Source organism: Canis lupus, chromosome 27, assembly GCF_048164855.1.
Source record: "Canis lupus baileyi chromosome 27, mCanLup2.hap1, whole genome shotgun sequence".
NCBI classification, from domain to species: Eukaryota; Metazoa; Chordata; class Mammalia; order Carnivora; family Canidae; genus Canis; species Canis lupus.
The window spans coordinates 20072793-20095926 of record NC_132864.1 but is presented as its reverse complement, the minus strand read 5'-3'; the positions used below and the strand labels follow the sequence as shown (position 1 = coordinate 20095926).

The window sequence follows — 23134 nt, the reverse complement described above, 5'->3', positions numbered from 1 at the left end:
AAGGTCAAAAGATCTAGATTTTTTTAAAGATGACTATAAAAATATAGAATTAAAAAAAATACTTTTCTCGAGTTCTCATAGCTCCTGCTCAAGATTTTCTCTCTAGACTCCCGTTTGAGGAACACTACCCTAACACTTATAACATTCAGTCCAAAGCATACACACAAGCAAGTGTGAAATATAATTTTAAACTCTTCTCATTGAAAAATGGAAAAACTTTTAAAAGTTTTACTCAAAAATTTCCTCCATCCCATAAGCATGGGATCATAGACCATAACAAATGGCAGTCAATTTTAAAATCCAATTCCTCAAGAAATACTTCAATACCAAAAGAATCATCTCTATTCAGAACTCTGCATTTTGGTGTTAATTCCACTCTCAGCATCTTTAAAACATGAGCATTCCTACTGTTTATTGTTCATGTTTATAAAGGTATCCTATCCTTTAAAAGGACTACACCTGGTACTTGGGGGTTGTCAGAAAGTTGTTTCATTTCATTTGTCAAATACCTGAGTAAGTCCCCTAGAACAAAGGGTAGGCAAAGGTTTCAAGCAAAAAATGGTTGTTGAAACTTTTAAGAGAAAAATGACCAGAAAACGCAGGACTTGAAAAAAAAATCTCTACAATCCACAAGCAGTTGTCTTAGCCATCTCCCAAGCAATGCTTTAGCATGTTAATGCCCTACTTCTAAAATTTCTATCTTGATGGGGGGGGGGGGGGGATACTGTTTATTGTATAGTATTACAACCAAAGGTTAGGTCATTACATTTTTTGTGTCACATCATACAAACGAGACATAAGCAGAAATATCAAAGAACTGAGTTTTTTATTAAACACAAAATTATAAAGTTTTAAAAGCAACTACTCTTCATCATAGCTGTCTAACTAAAACATGGTCCTACTGTTCTCTACTAAAAAGAAGCCTGGAGAGACCCACTCCCATCTATTGTTACTACGCCAGTAAATGAGAAATCACAGTCACTCCGGCCCAGGGCGGGTACAGCCGTGGACAATGGAGCATGTGTGTGTTCAGACAATTGCACTGGGAGTGCTGCAGAAGTGGATAAGCCACTTTGCCTTGCTTGATGGCAACACATAAAGACGATTGTTGGCTATCCCGTCGCGGCTTCCGCATGCTAATATGCACTGGGTCTTGTCTCTCTTCTCCATGTGGGGCGACAAATGAGAACTTCTTTGCACCTAGGAAGTGTGTAATATCGTTTCTTACCAAACAGTGAATTTTCAAGACAAACTCTGAATGAGGAGTGGGTTTTGAGTACACCGCCTTTCCTAATGCTGTGGCTCGGGGCCAGAGGCAGGCAAGCATGGAGCAGATGGAGTCCTGGCAAGGTCTCCTCTGTCCCTGCATTAGCAGCATCTGCTCATTACTCAGAACCTTCGCCTGCTTTATCTAATGCTCCAGGAAAAGCATTTTGATTTGATTCATTTCGGTATGGTAACGTGCAACACAATTAGTGGTAAAATCAAACTGGAGGACAGCCAGTGCTGACAATCGGAAACAAGGCAGAAGAAATATGAGGCCAGTGGGTTGGAATTCAAAAAATCACAACTGTGGATCACCTTGCCAAATCTCAACACCCCAGGTGGGTGTACAGTGTTCCTACAGGGCAAGGAGGCTAAAAAGGATGAAGGGACGACTTACTTTCTCCCAAAGAGTCTTCCATCTTCCCTCTGAATAGGACTCCTTGTGTGGAGAATATATGTGTAGACGATCAACAGGGCCTCAGTGACTACAGAGCTTCCCTTTGGCACAGCCAGGGAGCTGAAGTTCATTAACTCATTTTATCATCTTATTCTTCTTTTCTGTAGGGCACAGTCACAAATTTTATACAGTAGACCCCACAAGGTACATTTCTTTTTTGTCATGTTTTGGCTAAGAAGTGCCTATTTGCTGCTCCTGAAAAGGAGCAATATAAAAATGAGCATTTGATCATTTCAATCTGTCTTTGCCTCAGAAGTAGCTACTCATGAATATGTTGGTGTAAATACCACAGTGTCAATCTGTTAAAATTAAGTGAGACCAAAGACAATGCCACCTGAATTCTGGAAGAAAAAAGGAAAAGTTGTGGTATATCCCAGAAATAGTAAAGCCCCAAACAGACTCAGAGGGAGAAAAGAAGTAAAAATGCAAGAGTTCTCACCAAAGACAATCTTAATACCAAAATGAATTTGAGACCAAAGATTTCAACACAAATGACGTAAATATTATACATTTTAATCTGATCTTAGAGTAGCGGAGATCCCCCTGAGCATGCTGTGGAACCTAGAAAGACAACACAACTTCCATTCCTGTACTCAAATGAAAGGTCTTATAGGTAAGATTTTTAGCTACACTGTAATAGCAGAAGGTCTGGAACAACACAATTGTTCCTCAGTAAGGAGCTATGTAAGTGAACCAAGGACCAAGGTCTTTGTACACATAGAATACTGTGCAGGATGAAAAAAAAGGGGCGGGGGAGCTGTTTTTCTATATACAGACATGGACAAGCTTTCAAGACAGGTCATTAGGTGAAAAAAGCCAAAGTGCAGAATATTAAGTAATATGCTATCTTTCATTTAAGAAAAAGATAGAGGAGGGAAATGAATCCTTCTATTTGTAATACAGAAATACCCAAAGGATAGACAAAAAATGTAAAATATATGGTTGCTTTAGGATGGAGTGGACAAAAATGGGTAAAACCAAGACTCCTCAATGTGTAACCTTTTACATTAGTGTGGTCTTACAACCCTAAAAATACAGTACTTAGTCAAAAACACTAAATTGCAAAAAAAAACTTCACACAATTATGGATTAAAAAATTAAAATTAAACACACATACAACTACCATTTAGAAAAATAAACCATAAACTAAGTCCACTGAATAATAACTGACAAACTGAAAAAGTCTATATGAAATAGGTATGGCAAGGACTATTTCCCTTCCCAAGCAGAAAAGATAATCCAGAGAAAAATGAGAACAGACAAGAACAAGCAATTTGCAGAAAATAAATAGAAAAAAATAAGACAATGAAAATGTGTTCGTGTATGTACATGAAGAAAGGCAAACAAGAACAATAGTTAAATGCCATTTCCACCTATCAGGCCAGAGTGAGGAAGCCACCACTCTATGTTGGTAGAACCATTAACTGGTAGAACCTTCTTAGAGAGCAATTTGGTAATATTTATCAAAACAAAGCATATGTAGCCTCCAATCCGGTAATTACTAGTAATTTACCCCATGGCCATACTTGCACAAGTCCATCATGGTATTTCAGGATATTGCTCACAGCACTGTTTTTAATAACAAAAATAAACAATCCAAGTGTATGTCATTATGGGCTTTAATAAATTATAAATACAGCCACACCATGCCGTAGAACACAGGCTGAAAAAGAATAACGTTTGCCTGTAAAGTCAATATGAAACGATACCAAGTTGTGTCATTGTGTTAAAAAACAAAACAAAACAAAAGGGCAAGGTGCAGAAAAGTACATCGCATAGGACCTGTATGTAAAATATATGAAGGACAGAGGTAGGGATGCAAGGGAGCACTACTTCAGCTTCTTTTTGGATAGGTTTTCTTTTACATATTATACTTTTTTTTCTTTGTTTGAATGTTAACTGTAATTTTTTTAAATCAAGTTTTAAAATACATTTTGACCATTATTAACCAAGTATTTGCCAAAAAACGTAGTTCATCTTATCTACGTGGTTTCCCAATGTTTCTGTGCAGCAAGAGGGATGAGGAGGACAAATGATTCTGACCAATGTTGTGAAACCAGCAGCACACCAGCCCATCTCCTCAAGCTGTATTTTCAAGCTCCCAAGACAGGAGACATGGGGGTGCCAGTCAATCAGGTGCACGTCTCTCCAGGCGTCCCTGTGTTCAGTGTCACATACACCGTGCACTACAACCCCAGCATGGCCTGGGACACCCAGTCACTCTTCTGGACTCACAATTCAACCTCAAGCCAATTACCTAGCTGGTCTCTTTGGGCCCCGGTTTCCCCAGCTGAAGGCAGATGTGTGTGCACATGTGCGGCAGGGGGAGGCTAGGAGAGGACACTACAGCTGTAGGATTCTTAACTACCACCTTTGCATATTTGCTTTTTAGAGAAACTCACTGGTAATCTGGAAAGTAGCAAACACTCTGAAGCCGATCTTATGTTATCTGTCAAGGAGCTCAGCAAACGCACAGGAAATGTTACCTTCCACAGAAAGAGGTTAGCTGAATTTCTAAAGGCTGAAGAAAAAATCTACCAGAGGTGTCTACTAATGTCTACGTGAAAGAACAGTTCATGTTAAAAAAACAAAAATCATTTTCAAGATTTCAGCCTTATTTTTTTAGTGACATATAGATATAAACTTGCCCCTTAGCTACTTTACTACAGTTCTGAACCTCTGAGCCAACCACAGACTCTGTGGTTGTTCTACTGCCTCTGAAGATCTGCAATATTGCCATGACATGAAGACTAACATTCCAAAATATTTTGCAGTCCAAACTCAGGCAAGTGGGGAAACAAAGCCTTTGCAGATTCCAACATCACAACCTAATGGAAGTTAGGAGTATAGAGTATGATAGCCATCAAAATTAGCATTCCTATTAGCTAGACAGGTATTTCATGACTTAGTAAATATAATTTTGGACTTTTCTTACCTAGTTATCTAAATCCATGGTTGCTCATTCACAAAAAGAATTTTATAAATCTCAGAGAGCCAACATATCACCATAATTTTGTATCGTATAGAAGCACTAGGAAAAGATAGGCATTGACTTTTTTCTATTTCCATATTTGTCAATAGATTATCTGTCTATCCCTCCTTTTTCCTGTTCCCTTTGGACTGAACAGAGACTAAAGGAAAAGTAGGCCAAGTATATTTAATATTTTATACCAAACAAGCTATTTGCTTAAGATGGCTTGGCCAGCCTTGTGTCTGGCACTAAAACCCAGCCTGCCAGTTCCAGTAGGAATTAAACACCAGTCTTACTGGGTGCTGTGCTCCAGTGCCTACTAATGCATGGAGGGGTTATTGGCCAACTTCTTCACATAAAGGCAAGAGTGAGTGTATGTGTGTGAACATGTGTGTGTGCACCCACGTGTATGTATACAGGGATTACAGGGGGAGCCGGCCACAGCTGCTTAATTTTTGTAAAGCTTTTTTTTTTTTTCTTAATAGGGAGGAGGGTTGCGGTTACTTACCATCCTCATAAGCTGCTACCGCCAGCGAGCTGTTTATCCTCACAAAGGAGACATATGGCTGCATTCCAGGCTCATCCTCCTCATACTCTGATTCCAGGAAAGGGGCTGTGTAGTCCCAGGTGCGGGTGTCCCACACCCTCACGTCCCCTGATGTATATCTGGAAAAGAAGGGCACACTTGGTTCCAAATGGGGCCTGGAAAGCAGGGCCATGGTGGAGAAAATGGGGAGAGTCTCAAAACAACAGAGGAATAAGATCTAGTTGGTGTGGAACCACTCCTGCAATACTGTTTAGGTGAGTAATTCTAACAGGAGAAAATGTCACCTAGATGACAGAAGGCTATGAACATGGCTCATGTTCTCACACAGCACAGTGGCGACAGTTCAAATGAGAATGCTATACTATGACACTGATAGCAAGATCTCCTTTACACTATCATAACCAATTTGCTACCTTGCGTTCTCCCAGCAAAGGGATCACTAGCAGAAATTTGTAGAAGCCACAGTATTTACACACATACACTAAAGACAGACTGAGAGAGAAATGCTAAGGACTAATGGTCTTACAGGCACAAGCTTTCTAATGCCTCATCCATGCATCAGATTTGACTGATTAAAGTCCCTAAAGACTAATTGATTTGCTGAAACAATTAAATCTTGCCTTTAGCAGCCAGACAATGCTGCCTTCTCATGAAAAGCTCTTGCTGAAATGCATGACACACTCCCCAGTTTTGCCCACTTAGAAAAGCGGAGCACTCACTCTCTCCTATTACTACTGCCACTCCAACAAATGACTCTCTCCATCAAAGCTATGGCAGGGCCAGAGCCTGCTCAGACACAAGGGTAATGGAATGGCCAGATGACGAGGTGGTGTGCTGCCTGCCATTGAGGTATTTATGCTAAGTTCCTTACATCTGCTACAGAGGGTTTTGTTCAACATGTAAATCAACTAACTGTCAGGAAGCATGTTAGAAATGCTTTAAGAGTCTAATGATGTACCCCACAAACACAAAGATAGGTACGCAATTTTAAGTAGTTCACAGTCTTCTTGAGGCCCTAGCCATAGTTTCTTCAGGGTTTCTTGGATCCCACATTAAAACTATGAAGACCCAAACAAGATAATTTGCTTAGCTACTGAAATCTAGCACATCTGTAGTAGTTACAGATCCAATTTCTCACGTGAAATATCTTAATAAGGAAACAACATTCTGATAGAGGAGTGCTTCATTTACTGAATAGAACAGCAATTCCCTTAAATTATTGACAGTAAATATATACATTATGTAATTCAAAGGTAATTCCATCACACAAATTCCCTCAGTTGGAGAATTCAGCTGCCCCCCTGCAGGACAGTGCCTGAGGAGTGCACGTGTGGCGTAAAGAGCCAATAGGAGAGACATGCTTTCTAAAATTGGACTGAAGGAACTCTGCATGACCACTGATCCCCCAGTAAACAGGAATGCTCACTCTATGAGTGTTGTTAAGCCTGGCAATGCTGGAGCAAGGGTGGGTATTGATATCACCGTGGCCAAAGCACGGCCACTGGCTCCCAAGTCCTCTTGGCAGCATTCCAGAGCCCCCTTTTTAATGAGGAACGCTGTATGAGAACATACACCACTACACTAAATCTATCAGGCTCACCTTGGCACCCCTGAAAACAACTCAGGCATTCCCTGGAGTAAGGCCACTTGCTTAGCTATAGAGACACCAAACAGAGATAACATATTTGAATGTCTAGACTGTGCATGATTAGATTCTTAAATTCTATGTGAAACCAAGGAGCCATTTCAGAAAAGAAAGGTGAGAGGGATGGCAACACCATCAGAAATAGACAGGGAGTGAAAGGAAGACACAGAAAGTGAATGTCAGGGGTCAGAGAGCTCCAGAACTTGGAGGGAAAGCACACTGACTGGGAAACATATTTCCTTTCCTTTGATCACTTACATCGGCCCACACCCACGGCCTCGCAGGGCCCCTTGTGCGCCCCATCAGGGGCTCTAGAGGCCAGCAGAGTAGTACGGAGGAAAGCAGTTCAGAGGCCTGAGCTCCAGCCCCAAAGCCCCTTTACATAGCAAGTTCTGAGGCAAAACAACAAAACCAAAATTTGCCAAACTGCTGGCCCATACAGGGCACTGGGAGCTGTGACCTACACCGGGCTGCTCCCTCTCCTCCCCCGGCAAGGCTCTCACACAGAAGAGCACTCTATGAGTGTCTAAAGGGTCCTGACAGGGCTTCTCCCCCCACAAAAAAAGTTGTCCGCTCACTCCAAGACACCACAGGTCTAGAATTAAACCCCTATTCTGTTCAAAAGGCTTCAGTTCACCACAAACTAGCCTTTTTTTTTGCTGAATTCTTCCCTTCCTCGGTGACCACATTAGTCCAAATCCCTGATGCAAAACTGAGCGGCTCCTCCATATCCCTTCAGCCCTCCCCACACTGCCTCAGGGTCCTTAGTCCCAAGCCTCCCTGGCCCCATCAGCCCTGCACAAGCCAAGCCCTCAAAAGTACTTGATGACATGAATAATCTTTCTCCCTTCCTCCCTTCCCCTTCAAACTGGACCGTGTCCCCCTGCAATCTAGCCTAGATAACAGCAGCCTCGACTTGACTCTCACAGCAACTGTATGTGTGTGTGTGTGTGTGTGTGTGTGTGTGTGTGTGTCTGTCTGTCTGACTGCTCACCTCCCCAAGAACCTATAAGCCTCTAAGGTCAGGGTCTGGGCCTTGCTCCCAGCTAGGAGCCCATCAACTAGAAGAGTCAGACTAGAATAGCACTTGACACTTAGCCCTCTAGCTACTCAGGCCTTAACATCTTATTGATGACATTTTAATCACTGGGCCTAGCACAGAGATCCCTCCACAAACTAGCTTCTGCCCTACTCCCCAGTCTCATTTTGTGCTCTTCTTTAGCATGAACCAGCCTCCAGACAAGTCTGCCATTTCTGGCTTCCATATGATCTTGCCTTGGCATCTTTGCTCCCATTATCCACCCTTCTGGAGTGCTTTCCCTCCTGACAACTCAGCTCAAGGCATCCCAACGTTGGCTGTACATGAGAATCACCTGGGTTGCTTTCCAAACTCCTGATACCCAGAGCAAACCCAGACCACTGAAATATGACTCTCTGGGAGTGGAACCGCCATCAGTTTTTCCAATGTTTAGGCAAGACTGAGAACCACTGATCTAGCCCAAGCCTACCAACTGCTCAATGTCTAGCATAGGCCCTCTTCCTCTACGAAGCCTTCTCTGACTCTACTACCACTGTATCAACTTGCTCTGTATCTGAAGAAATGGCATTCATCGTTACATTCTACATCTCGACTGTCAAGTCCCTGAGGAAGCCATATCTCAATGCCATATCTCCATCACAGTGCCTTACACATAGCTAATAATATGCAGTGACTGGAAGGTAGTGTCCACAAGTAACAACCTGACTGGTCTGAGTGGCATCCCCTTTTACTTCTACTGGCCCCATTCCACTGCTGATGATCAGTGAAATACTCAGAACACTTATCAAGAGGTGTTAAACTCTTCGCATTTACTTCCAAGTGGATTAAAATATCTATAAAAACACAAGATAAGCTAAATTATTTTGGTAAAGAAGAACATTTTCAAAGATATCCATTTAAATTAGCTCCATTCTTCATGGCCAAAGAACATGATAATAGCATAATGCAAATGATTCAGGAGGCAAAACATAAAAGACTCCATGTCTCCTTTTTGAGGGGAACAGAATAAATACCCTGTTTCAGCAGGTACCATGTGAGGACTCAGCGCCAGGCTCTAGAATCTAATGCAAGTGAAAGCAGCCATAGCAATGGAGATCAGACTCAGTGCTAATGGATCTGTGCTAAAGAAGCAGACATTTTCATAAGGGTAAAACATTGGTTGGAGCAGAGGGAACCGGACCAAACCCTAAATGTGATCTAAAAGTGCTTAACAACATTGGCCAGGAGAAACAAGAACAGATAATCGAAGGGAGGTAGGAAAAAAAGCTGATTTTTCTCCAGAGCTCCAGATGTCTTTATCGCTGCCTAATGACAATTACACTCCACCAATTAAGACGCCACTATGACAGTTGCATTGTCAGTAAGCCTTTGGACCTCAATGTTGATGGCTCTCTAATTAGGGTCTGTGCAAAGTACAACTGCAACTCCTATATTAGCTGATGTAAGAGCACTAAAGAAAAACCGAAGGAGAAAGAAGCCTTTTCCAAATGAGTGAGGATGTCCCACTCCAGGGCACGGACCAGTGAAACTGTATGCTTTCCCAATCTTTTTTACGCTTGGCAAGGTTACCTCCAAATAAATAGGTCAGAGACCACAGCTGATTTTTTTGTTGAGAGGATGGGAATAGAGCCCCTCTCAAGCTCTACACGCCAGAGCAATTGCCAATTTACAATGATTTACCACCAAAGAGCTTCCATTAACTAGTAAGTTCCCACTGAACAGACTACTTACTCATTTTGACTAAGAGACTTGAAGGAAGAAATGCTGTACAGCTAATAACAAAGAACCAAACAAATCCACCTTCAACTTTTCTTCTTATATAAATATCCCAAGTGGGGCAGGGGAGATGAAAGTAGGTGTTTATATATTGCTTTCAGGTGCCTCTACTTATTTGCTAAAAATATATTTTTTTCTGAAGCTCTTCATGACAACTTCAGGTGTTGTTTTAAGAATGCTGTAAGTAAGGTTAAGTGACTTACCCAAGGTCACAAAAAGCATTTTAGTGGCACAACTGGGATCAAACAGGTCCCCAGGCTTTCCTCAAACTGCTGCTTAGCCAACAAGGCAGACTGCCTCCTCAGATGACAGGGTCTTTAAACAAATACGGCTTCTAAGGACCATCCCCATTTAAGTGAAATATATTGTTTTCAATATGGTGACTCAGGCTTGCAGGACACAGCCCGTGAACCTAACCCATCAATTCTACCACTATCTCTAACTAGAAGGCAAGGAGCCAAAAAAAAAAAAGGCTCAGTGTGCTGGCAAAACTCTACCTAGCTAACTCCTAGTTATCCTTCCAGACCCAGCTGAGAAGTAATTTTCCAGGAGAACCCTGGCCTGACTCTGAGCCTGTACTAGGTGACTTTCTCTAATGTATTAACGGTGGGTACCTTGCTCTTCCCCACCCTAACATTTCCCATGTTCTGTCACCACCTGTCTTGTAACCTCTAGCCAGCCTGGGAGCAAGGGAAGTATCTGCAGCATTTGTCTGTGCTTAGTAAAAATGTTCAATGAATGAATCTACCAGCTTAAACCCAGAGGACAGAACTGGTTTAACGCTTACAAAGCAATTAGGCAAAGGTCCCTAAAAATGCAGCACCCGCATTTCGAGAAACATTTTGGTCCTTACCACACAGAGGCTTTAAGAACTATTCGCAAGCTCCATATTTTATTTAGTAAAAACCAAAGAATACAAATCAATGAAATCAAGAGTATTTACTGTTTTCTATGAAACTTGACTGTGTTGTATTATGCAATTAACAAAATGAACTCAATCCCACAGTGCAGTCTTTCTGCGGAAAAGCACTACTACAGACATCAAGTGCAGCTTAAGACGCATCAATTGAAAAATAATGAACATCTTAATGGACTTTACGAGATACAAGCACTACACACTTAAAACTGTTTTCCATACATCTTGGTTAATCACAATCAATAGAGTCAGAGTCAATGATGGTTATGCAGAGTTATTGTAGCTGTGGCCCTTCCCATTATTCCTCGGAGAACCAGAGATGGATAAATGCAGTCATGAGTTCACCAGTATTTATTAAGGATATTCTGGAGCTCCTTCATTAAGGATATAATAAATGTAATGCTCTCCTCCAGTCTCTTATCAATACCTTACCTCAGACTTATTTACCAGAAGAGCACATATACCTCACAGCAGAAAATAAATAAATTTAGAAGTATTTTTTAAAAGAGGTCCCTAACGGGTAATGATCGAATTTCTTATGGGAAACAGTCCAATGTCATAATGAGCAGCAGCACAAAATCTATATAAGCCAAGGTTTAAAGAAAAACTATCAAGAGAAAAAGTTCTTTAAGGAGGAGGAAAATAGAAATCATGTCCTTACTAAGTAAGCGGACATTTGCCTAACACAACTTTATCACCTGTATTTACAAAGCAAGTTATCTCAAGAGTTTCAAAGCAATCCATGGGGGATCCCTGGGTGACTCAGTTGTCAAGCGCCTGCCTTCAGCCCAGGGCATGATCCTGGAGTCCTGGAATCAAGTCCTGCATCGGGCTTCCTGCATGGAGGCTGCTTCTCCCTCTGCCTGTCTCTATCTCTGTGTCTCTCATGAATAAATAAATAAAAATCTTTTAAAAATAAAAAAAAATTTTAAAAGCAATCTACAGGTATTATCCTTTTTTTAAAATTATCCATTTTTTATACATTCACCTGAAACTGGCCAAGTATTGAACCCCATCCTTACCATTTTTAGCTCCTGGGTAGAATAGATTTTAAAATTTGGGGCAAATATACATTTCAGAGAAAAGCCATATTGTGAAATGGTACATGGTCAACTAAAACACACATTTTTAATTACTAGGGGAAAGGAAGAGAAAAAAATGTCTGTAAGTGGAGTATTTTAAGCTACCTTAGGTGCAGGACTGTGTTTGAACCATTATTTTCCTGCAGTTATTAGAAATGAGAGAATTCCACTGGAAGAGCAAACTGAACCAGAGATTCAGACATTAGAATTTAAACTCAAAGCTTTGCTTCCAGCCTACAGAAGACTGGAAACCCTGATGTCCAGGTTAGTGTGGACAGACAGAGCTAAAAAAAATAAAAGCCAGAACAACAGCCAGAAGTCACTTGGCTGCTAGAGAGAGGTGTTGGCACTTTGGTCTTGTGTCTACTTAGGCACACTTGCCTTAAAGGGAACAGAGGTGGATGAAAATGCATGAGATCAAATGGGACAATGATATTTTTAGGGAAAGAAAAGAACTAATATTTTGAGACATTAAATTATAATTTTCCCCAGCTATTCCTGGTAGAGAAGAAACACTAATGCATGGTCACTGTTCCTTCTAGTAAAGATGGAAAGTGCACCCTAAAAAGGCAGATCACATCAGCAGAAAATGAGGGAAAAACACATTGAGGAGTGTTGAGAAAAAACCTTGATACAAGGAGGGTGCTTGATATTTTTTAAACCAAAAGGGGAGGGAAAGGTCCTCTAATGTGAATAGAGAAGTGTGCTCTCTTATGCACACTGAATGCTTCAGACTTATGAGTCTTCAGTAACAGTAAGGAGGGAGTCTATTGCAAAACACCACCATACTCCTGGGCATCTGATAAAAGCTTCTGGTGAGCTAATAGCTTAATGGTTAGCAGAGCTGGCACAAGGCCTCCAGTGAGCCCCAGCTTGATTTTCTCCTGCAGGATTTACCTGAGACACTCTTCTTCACTAGGTGGCAGTAAAGCAAATACACTTCTGGAGGATTATACCTAGACCTATGTCTCAGGTTTATAATGTGGCCTTTCTGAACCTATGATGTCATCTGTTTTCAATGCTCTTAACTTCCAGAGTGCAACTGGGGACACGAAGAACAGTCTTGGCATCACAAAACAGGACAGGGAGGTTTTCATATGCTCATCTCTTCTGTTCTTTTTCTTTAATGATAAACATAATTTGGGAAACATTTTAAGATTCTCAGAGCTGTCATCACTAAAACAAACAAAACCACACTTCCTAATCACTTATTATCAACACACTTTCCAGATAATCTCTCTTCTTCTAAATACTAGGAAAAGCACACACTAACCCTCATTGCAATCAGGACGGCTACCCCCATCACAGAAAAAATGCTGCCAGAAGTTGAATTCTGAAAGAGACTGGTGGATTACAGTATGAAAATTGGTGGCTTCTGAACACAAATTTTTCTCAGGTTAAAGAAATGAGAAATTCTAGCTGAAAGAACAAAGGAAAGGTTGTGTCTGAATTACATAGTCACAGTTGAAGAAACTTCTTATCTAACCAGCAAAGACAACAACTGCTTCAGGTGTTTTTTGAGATACTGTATATCATTGCTAAGTGGTCAAATGAGACCACAGAAAGGCAAGAAGGCCAAATGAGACCACAGGAGGAGCCTGGGCAGGTCAAAGACATGGTAAAGAGGCTCAGAAAGTGTAGGGCCTCAGAAGTATAAGGCATTTTCATTCTGTACACACTTTCTTCAAAGTTTCTTGAGTTCTGGGTCCACTGTTAGGTTCCAAGGGTGCTCAATACACCACCTTCACCATTTTAAGAGGGATACAGTTAATAAGACCCAACACTGCCAAGACACAGAAAAGGGTGGGCCAGGGAAAAAAGGGTCACTGGTTCGTGAGCACTGGTGACCTCTGAGAGAGCGTGGCTTGGTGGAGGGGCTAGGATGGAATCCAGACTGCAGGAGGTTAAGTCATGAATGTGTCCTCTCTTGTTATTAATGGCACTGACAGAAAGAAGAGAGGTAGATTCAGGAGAGCAGTCTGAGGGATGGTTTGGAGACTTCTAGCCAAAAAGTTAGACTGGAGGAAGTTGAGGATTATAAGGGCTTTTTAAAAGTACTTTCTTCATCTGGAAAATATGAAAATTCATTCCTCTAAATCCAGTAATTCCACTAATGGGACTCTAGTCTAGGAAAATAGGCTAGGGGATAAAGGAAGACATGGGACTCTTTATTCTACACATTTATATGTAATTTAAAATTTCTAGAATTAGCATGTGCTTTCTAATTTTTTAAAAAGACTGGCAAAAGGGGATCCCTGGGTGGCTCAGCAGTTTAGCGCCTGCCTTTGGCCCAGGGCACGGTCCTGGAGTCCCGGGATCGAGTTCCGCATCGGGCTCCGGCATGGAGCCTGCTTCTCCCTCTGCCTGTTTCTCTGCCTCTCTCTCTATGTCTATCATAAATAAATAAAAATACATCTTTAAAAAAAAAAAAGACTGAAGACTGGCAAAATATGCAAACTTCTACGTAAAATATTCACAACATTATATATTAACAAAACACAGGAAGTGACTGTAATGTCCAATGCTAGGGGAATGAATTTTAAAAAATTAGGATATAATTATATCAGGAGGTTTTTTTTTTTTTTTTTAGTTTTTTTTAAATAACAAATCAAATAATGAAAAGCATGTAATAACACAAATAAATCTCAGTTTAGTGAGGAACAAAGGCCAAAATAGAATGTAGATTAGGATTATGTGAAAATATGCATTAAAAAAATAACTCATGCACATCAAAAACCATAACAAGAGTTGTGTTAGCATGCTGTGATTTAGATGGCTTTTTTTCTTCTCTGCTTTCTAACGGTTTTGCAAAAACATGGTTTTACTACCATTTTTCATTTTTAACAGGAAAGAATGGTGTGTGCTGCAAAAGAAAACCCAAAATGAAGCTGTCATAGCTGCGCCATCAGAATAGCAAATGAGGGCTCATGAAGTAGCCCTAACACCCGGCTCTCCGTGTGGACACCGCAGAACAGCAGAGAGGTGCAGTGCATGTGTGCCACTCTCTGCTCGCCAGGCCTCTGAGCCTTAGCCAGCCACATAAAAGGAGTGTTTTGGAAGAGTTAATCTCTACAGCTCCTTCCAGATTTAAAATTACATGGTTCGAAGTTGAAAAGACTAAGAAATCAAGGGCCAGACAAATTAGGGATTTCTCCAGTCTTCCATGTAACACGCGATACCTAGGTGGGAGAGGGTATGTTAAACTGTAATGCTTCCTTCAGACAAAATAAGGAATAAGCACTGTGGGGCAGTTTACATCACATACCACCTCTAGTTTTTTTAAAAAAGATGCTTATAAATTAACTGCACAGAAAATACATGGCTGTGAAGTTAATTATTTCCAAGTACAGAAAACAAAAACGTTAACTGAGGCGAAGCTACATGATAAGCTGCAGTCACTTCTCCAGGAGTTAGGAGATGGGCAGATGTTGGGGGGGTAGGGGTTAACAGGCCAGGGGGTTACAGACACCTCTGGGAGGAGACAAGACTGGAGTTGGATCTTGCAGGAGGACGAGGGGGTTTGGGGTGATGAAAATGTCCTGGGGTTAGACAGTGGTAAGATGGTTATACAGCCTTGTGAAGATACTAGTAAATACAGACTTTTACAATTTAAAAGGGTACATTTTATGGTATATGAATTACATCTTAATTAAAAAAAAAAAAAAAAAAGATGTGGCAGAGGCAATTAGCAACTGTTGGAAAAGCCAAAGATACCTTAAAGAGAATAATCAGGAGAAAGGGTGGAAACAAATTTCAAGGGCTCGGCACATAAGGAAAAGGTAACTAGAAATTGCCATCTAGAAGATATGAAGGGAAGCAAAGACTCATGGAAAAAAAGAGCAAAAGATCAAAAAGCTCTGAGAACAACATCTGCTTCCTCTGCTGGAAGCCAAGCCTGGGGTAAGAGGTGTCATCCAGGTCCTGCTTATTTGATGAGCACTAGGTCTTGGGTGAGCTTGAGTGAATGAGTATTTGAAGGTTACTCTGGTTTGAGTGAAAGGAATAGTAAGGCAGACCCAAGACAGTCAATGGTGAGGCTAATTATAACAAAAATTGCTCGAGGCCTAAGCAATGGGACCCCAAACCAGGAACTTCTAGAAAGGAAAGGCCTGAAAAGATAGGAAGAAGCAAGAGGATTTGCAAAAACTTTGCTGTCAATTATATGAAATAAACCTGATAGGTTTCAATGCAAAGATGTTACACAGTTTAGTTCTATGCATAAAACTTAAGCCCCTGAACAAATTCTGCCTGAGTTCAAAGGGAGAAAAAGGAAATGAAGAAGGAAAATCACAGAAACACAGGCTAAGTAGATGGGAGAGAGATGGTAAAGTGGCCAATGTCTCTGTAAGCAGCTCCTTGGAGATACATAGCTGCAGAAAGCTGGGTGAATACAACATTGATTGGAAATGAGGTAACCACAAACACCGCTGTCTCAAATGAAAAGGGATTCAAGATCTGACCCAGAAAACAAGCATCGTAACCACCAGATAAAATTTTAATGATAAACACAAGATGCTCTACACACAAGCAAGATTGAAGTACCCAACGCTAGGTCATAAACATAAGGTCCTCTTAGAAAGAGGAGCCGGGAGCCTCTCTGACCCACAGATCACGTTTCATCTTATTGATCCACAAAACTGTGCCATCACTTTGCGTTGTGCTGGCATAATCTGTAATGTTGAGCAGACCTCAGGGGAACAGAGAGGCAGGAAAAGAAGGGCTGGCATCTGGACGTGGGGCCAGCCTGCCTTTGTGAGGTCCATGTCCAGATAAATTCATACTTGGCTTTTGAGATTAAAGTCTCCTTTATCTCTAATTTCCTTTATGACTCACAGTCCCTTATCAACATTCTGTGCTCAGAGTCCTCCTGACACACCAGGAGATCCCTATAAACTAGGACTCCTTTCTGAGTTACCACAGAATCTTAGAATTTGTAGACAGACCTTATGTAGCATGAGTTCTTAGACCCACATTTTAGCACTTAGAGACAGAAGCCGAAAGCCACACTGATAACTGAATGAACAGAATTCCAGATTTCAGGTCCATTCATCTTTCTAAAAACAATGGTTCTACAGCACTCCCATTAACCTTTCAGTTGTGGCCAGCAAAAAAAAGGTGTTCTTCCTAGGCATATCTAGTTTAAAGCAAAAATACTTTTTCTAGGCATAGACCACAAAACATTAAAATAATGTGTTTGGAGTTTTAACCCAAATGGTGCCCTTTATAGAATGCTTTTTTTTTTTTTTAAGATTTTTAAATGTATATTTATTCATGACACAGAGAGAGAGAGAGAGGCAGAGACACAGGCAGAGGGAGAAGCAGGCACCATGCAGGGAGCCTGACGCCGGACTCGATCCTGGGTCTCCAGGATCACACCCCAAGCTGAAGGTGGCGCTAAACCGCTGGGCCACCGGGGCTGCCCTATAGAACACTTCTTAAGCAAAGAGTCTTCTTTAAAGAAAAAGACTCACCTGCTACCAAGCTGTTCAGGCAAAGATTTGTTTTTGGTTTCCTCCAGATAGGAATCTCTCTTGGGGGGCTCACCCCAAAGCCAATCCAGACTCAGGGTTTTAAGTGTCCTGGTCTCTACTTAGGGCATTAAGTATACAATTTGAGATTGTGTTCAAGACCACTTCTCAACCCAAAGATGAAACTGGTCTTCTCGTTGCACATTAAAGAAATACAAAAACTGAAATACACAAACTGTTTTTACATCTCTGTTGGTAAAATAGGAAGAATTCATGAAAGAGGTTTTTGGAACAGAAGCCACAGGAATTTACAGAAGCTAAAATTAAATTTCTTGGTGATGAAGACAACCAAAAAGCCTATTTCAGGACAAATTAAGCAGCAAATACATAGTGTGTGGTGGAGAGGGAAGATTGTGTGTGGCCCCGGCCCTTTCTCATAATAACAGCTTCAGAGCAGAGAATAAGAACAGACTCTGTGCCAACACGTATTATTCTTGCTTGACTTTTTTATGTCTTCATAAAATACAGACTGTTTGCCTTAATGAAAATCCAACCTAACATGCCACAAGAGTGATTTAAAAGCTAAGAAAGACATATTGAGACAAATGGATTACAGCTCTACATTCTACACCATTCACTTCTCACCACTAACTTCAAACTCTCAAATACTGGACTACAGAATCAGAGATTTTCCACCTCAAACATGGGCTATAGTGGGAAGATATGTGCTCTCAAGGGAAGATAATGTCACTGGCACGCAGAGGGTGGCACATGAAAAATGAAAGACTTCAAGGTGAAGAGTTAATTATTAAGTGAAAAATTGTTTTTGCTTACCCGGCAATGACAACGCCATCATGGGAATGCACATCACACAAAACTGCGTCAGGAATGTGTTCCAGTTCACTCACCGCGCCTTTGCGATTCTGTGTAAGGAAAAGGGGCACGCAAGTTTCTACTATTTTTGGGAATCCCCAGAAGACAGTATTTCACTTCCTGCTATGTTCCACAGCAATTTCTAACCAAGTGTATTGTGCTCAAAGTTATCAGGGTATTCCAAAGGACAAAGATGACAGCTAATAGGATAAGTTATTAGAATTTACAAGTTACTGCATGCATGAAAAGCGCTGAACCAGGAGGCATGGGACATGTGAGTCACTGCTCCCGTGCTCCTGGGGGATTACAGGATATAAAGGCAACGTGTGAGCAGACAACTACAATCCATAGTAGGCTAGCAGTGGCAAGTATCTGAAGAAATGCATAAAGTGTCTTTAGAAAGCTCAGTTCAGAGAAAGAAAGTATGTAATGATATTTTACCTGTCAACAACCCTTATGAACACTCAGAGGATAAAATGATCAAATACATACAAAGAGATAAAAAATAAGGACTGGGAAACAAAGACTGAAAGGTCAGAGGCTCATGGAAATGGTATTTTTGAAGGGAACCCTAAAATCCACGACAAGTATAACTCCTGAGGGGACTAGGTGGCAGGTGGAAAGACACAAGAGGCAGATGTGTTTTCCACCATATGGCCCTTGTGATTTTTTTAATCATTTGTACAAAGCTCTTTACAGTGGACATGCTGTGTGGGAGGAGCGTTAATAACCCTCACCACCACCCAATGAGTGGGCTACTGTTAGCCATGCTTAGGAGGAAGTGGGGGCATCCAAAGGGAAAGTTGCGGGCTCTAACACTGCTTTTCATGTTTTACTAGGGGTTTCTTTCTAGAATCACAGTAAGAATTCCATCATTACAGATAGTGCATGATTTGTCATTTCACATTTCACTTATATAGTCCTCACTGTTAACAGGGCCAAGAAATGGGCCAAGACGCTCCAGAGAACATGACTCCAGTTCACTGAATTGACAAACATTTATTGAGTGCTTACAAACAAATGACTCTATGCTTGCTAGAGAAAAAAACAAGATGTTTCATATGATGTAACTTGCAACAGTTATGAAGGGCCAGATGCTTGCAGGTGGGTCTCTGAACACCTTCACTGCTGCCACTTCCAGTCGGATGAGGAGGACATATGTGCCTCCCTCCGTGGCTTCCTCTATCACCAAAGAGGAAGCAGAAACTTAACTGCTGTGCTCTCTCAGGGTGTGACATCTCTGAATTCAAGCCAGTGACACTCTAGGTCCCATGCACACATATCAAAAGTGTCCCTCCTTTCCAGACACAAAGGCCCCAGTTAATGCCCAGCTTGCCAACTCTGCCTGAATTCTAGCCTCCCCTGCCAGGGTGGGACCCAGCTTGTCTACACAGCACTGTCAACCCTTCATGGGTGCCTCTCACTGACATCCCACATCCAGGCCCAACCAAGCCACATGGGCAAGAGGGCCAGGGGCCTCCACATGAGTTTGTTACCTAGTGAGCACACAGCTCTGGGGCCAGGGTGTTTTTTATTTAGTCGTGGTGCTTTAATGGTCTATGAAAGGATGGCTATGCTAGTTCTTCTTGGAAAGGTAGTTCTCAACCAGTGACGATTTTGCCCCCCCCGGGCGACATTTGACGTGTCTGAGGACATTTGTGGTTGTCACAACCCGGAGTAGGTAGAGAATGCTACTGGCATCTACTAGGTAGAGGTGAGGGAAGCTACTCAACCTCCTGCCACACACAGAACAGTCCCCACCAAAGAATTATCTGGTCCCAAATATCACCGGTGCTGGGGTTGAGAAACCATGAATTCAAGAAACTCTGCTCTTACTAACTTTGCTAGAGACTGTGTGAGTTTGCCCAGATCTAGAGTATCTATCACCAATCAGGTTATGAGGTGACAGGGGATGGACATGCACATAGGCAATACATTACCATTAGTAATGAGCAAAAGCTTGTTGCTCTCAAAGTCTATTAGGATGACCTTTACTGGAGTGGAGAGAGTATGTATGATTCTACCCTTTCCATATAGGGGACTATCCAGTTATCAGGTAGGAAGAAGAATCACTGCACCATTTTCTTGTCATGCCTCAAAACAGCTTTATGTAAATGCTGTTCTTGACAGTTATTTCCTATAGAAACACTCCACTGTGTGAATTCTTAGCTGTGATCTAATATTTCTGTAGAGATTTTGAAGTGATAAATGCTATGGAAGCAAGCCAGTGGGTTATGTGAGGGGAGAGAAGACAGTAGTCAGAGACATTTAAAATCTCCCTCTTACAGTTACTGGAAATAGCATTTTCAGCTCCTCTTTTGTATTCAGTTGGTGTTTTTGATTTCTTGGTCCATCAGTGTTGGCCAAAATGAAAGGAGGCTGTGCTGAGCACTACTCCAAAGACTTCAACTATCAGAGGGGAGGTTACTGGCACTCCAATCTCACCCCTCCTCTCCTAGAGAGCAGGATGCTCCCAAATTGTGGTTGAAAACAGGGGCAGATACTCTAATGGTGAACAAAATGGGCAACAAATCACCAGCAGCCAACAGGACTCTCACCACACTCCTCTCTTTGCTTTTGGCAGTTAACCTCAGGCTGTAATTGGAGGGACTCCAGGTTTAATCCAGGGCCTGGATTCCTGTGTCCTTGTAGGCTATTCTACAGGTAATGATATTGGCCATGGCCTACCTTCCAGTTGGTTCTTAACATGTGTTCCTTGGCTCGGCACTCTTGAAAGATGAGCTTCCAGCAAGAATAATCAGAGATGCTGCTCTCGGGAAGGTGCCCTTCCTGCTGGCACAGCCGGTACCAGAGCACTTCATCTTCTGCAATCACCTTCCACGTCTTGCTCACCTAAAACAGAAGTGACACAAATGTCAAATTCTGCAATTAGAGAAGCCCCTTGTCATCCAAAAATCAATCAACACCTTTATTATTGCCCTGAGTTTATGGCAGTATAAAATGTCTCATTAACAAAACACTCTGAGGTGAAAAAAAATACAAGCAAATGTTTCCAGTTTTATTTTTCAAGATTTCAAAACTGTTGTTCTACCATTTCATATCACATTTTAGATGACTTGGTTAAATTATTATATAACATGTAATAAAAATACACAAATACATAAAAGGCAAAAAATGCAAACTGCAACATAGCTATACAATCATACATATCTTTTCAGACTAGAATGTCTTTACTTTTTACCAATAGGCACTTGACTTTCCTCTTAAACAACTGAAGACTGATGGCCTCTGAAATAAAAGGCTGTAATAAAATAAATATCCATAACTCAACACTTCTGGTCATATAATTCAAATTTATATTATGTACAAAAACTTAAAAATTTTAAAATCTATATACTTACAGTCTAACAGAAAACTCAAGCTGTTCACCAGGACTATAAGATCTGATATAGAGATATTAATGTTGTGTCTGGATGGAATTTCAAATCCCAAAAGTATGTAGAGGAAATGGCCATTTCCACTATTAATATTTTGTCCTCCAAGCCTAACTTAGAGGGAAGATGGATTTACTTCCTCATAGGACAATGAACAAAGCTGGCTAGAGTGCAAAAGATGGACTCTCTTGGCAAGAGAAGAAAATGATCCACCAGATCAACATGATCCTGGGTCTGTAGCACATTCTGGTAATATGGGATTAAGTGCTCAACACTTGCTGCCCATCTAAAGGTTAAGACTCATTTCTAATAAGGTGAAAGTCGTAACCACTGACTTATAGTAACCTGTGCTCCTTAACACTCCCTTGGGGCCACTTCAAGACATTGAATACAAATAAGGAAAGGGAACATGAGACAAAGTAGGTGAAAGAGCATGTAGCATGTGTATAGCAGACTCTCATTACACCAGGGTTCCTCATTTGATGAAGTACTGATAGGTAGTTAAACTAATAGGTTAATTAGTTAACCTAATTTCATAGGTGGCAGAGTAAAGATCTCCAAAAATCTGCTCCTACAAACAAGCAATAAGAATAATACCAAAAATTGTCAAAAATCCACTTTTTCAGAACTCTGGCTATTAACTTAAGGCCTTCAACATTCTGAAGAACATTTATTCAAGAAAAACGGCCGAATCTTAGTAAGAACAACCACCTTCGTTGTTGTTTTAATGTGCACTAATCCCATCTTCCTCTGCTTCCAGCACAATAGGTGGCTCCAAGGTAGCCTTAAACACCTACAGCCTCACAACTATGGTACCTGTAAAAACCAGCAGCCTAACAGTCACCAGAAGGGCCAGATGGCTTTACAGGTCCCCACATGTGCCATCTCCAGAGAACAGTCATCATTTGACTTGACAGCTTTCTAGAAAGCTCTATCCTAGGGGCTTGTCTTTATTTGACCTGACTCAAAGCTTCCTCAGTCTTATCTTCAGTGAGTTTGTCAGAAACAATAAAGGAGAACTGTTTAACATTGTGGCTGCCTGAGGTAACATTACCAACTGGAGCTAAGAAGAGCTGACCAAAAGCTTAAAATGAAAACCTGGGGAATGAGATGTCCATAAGGAGCTTTTGAAAGGCCCCAATATATTTCTGGGACTCAATAATGCCATGCACATGTGTAGGACTATGTGTGTGCCAAGACCTAAGAAGGCCTGATCTCTCATTCTGGCTAATCCTGAAGCTTTACACAAGCACAAAGTGAAGGCTAAAACGGTTGTGAGCTGTTGGCATTGAAAACACCCCAACATACAGACAGCAGCTTAGTAAAAACTGAGAGATTTATTGCTTCAACATATTTAAGGAAATATCTGTCCAATCACTAGCTAACCATTAAGCTAAATGAACAGAGATTTCAGTGGTCACATATAACAAAAATTACAAACCAGAGAATCAGTCCAGAAAAGTCACTACAAAACAAACAGAAGCAACAAAAATAACCACCACCTAACCCTCCCAAAGGCAGAGAATCTGATTTCCAGAGTTGCTCATTATTTTAAAAGTCCATTTTTTAACCAAAAAAAAAAAAAGTTTAAACATGCAAGGGAACCGCAAAATATGAATCATATACAGGAAGAAAAAGTGGCCAACAGAAATCATCCCTGAAGAAGTCCAGACTTTGGACCTATTATAAGTAGGTCCGG

General features: G+C 41.2%; 1 protein-coding gene and 2 long non-coding RNA genes across 4 annotated transcripts in view; 1 reads left to right on the top strand and 2 right to left on the bottom strand.

Annotated features, from left to right (window-relative positions):
- LOC140619376 (uncharacterized) overlaps nucleotides 1–15061 on the top strand; it is a 53875-nt gene extending 38814 nt beyond the window's left edge. The window contains exons 1-3 of one of the 2 annotated variants that reach the window (XR_012019273.1): nucleotides 4110–4224; nucleotides 5180–5495; nucleotides 14547–15061. This is a non-coding gene — a long non-coding RNA (uncharacterized lncRNA). Of the gene's footprint in view, nucleotides 1–4109; nucleotides 4225–5179; nucleotides 5496–14546 lie in introns of those variants that run through there. The other variant, XR_012019272.1, reaches the window with a different exon arrangement.
- FBXW8 (F-box and WD repeat domain containing 8) overlaps nucleotides 1–23134 on the bottom strand; it is a 120969-nt gene that overhangs the window by 65516 nt on the left and 32319 nt on the right. Inside the window, exons 3-5 of the mRNA XM_072802680.1 lie at nucleotides 20729–20893; nucleotides 18002–18090; nucleotides 5203–5360 (exon numbers count right to left, since the gene is read on the bottom strand). Of these exons, the coding sequence (XP_072658781.1) occupies nucleotides 5203–5360; nucleotides 18002–18090; nucleotides 20729–20893 (412 nt within the window). The remainder of the gene's footprint in view (nucleotides 1–5202; nucleotides 5361–18001; nucleotides 18091–20728; nucleotides 20894–23134) is intronic.
- Nucleotides 810–3604, bottom strand: LOC140619378 (uncharacterized). The gene is made up of 2 exons (XR_012019276.1): nucleotides 1664–3604; nucleotides 810–1200 (listed from the first exon to the last, which is right to left on the bottom strand). It is a non-coding gene; the product is annotated as an uncharacterized lncRNA (long non-coding RNA).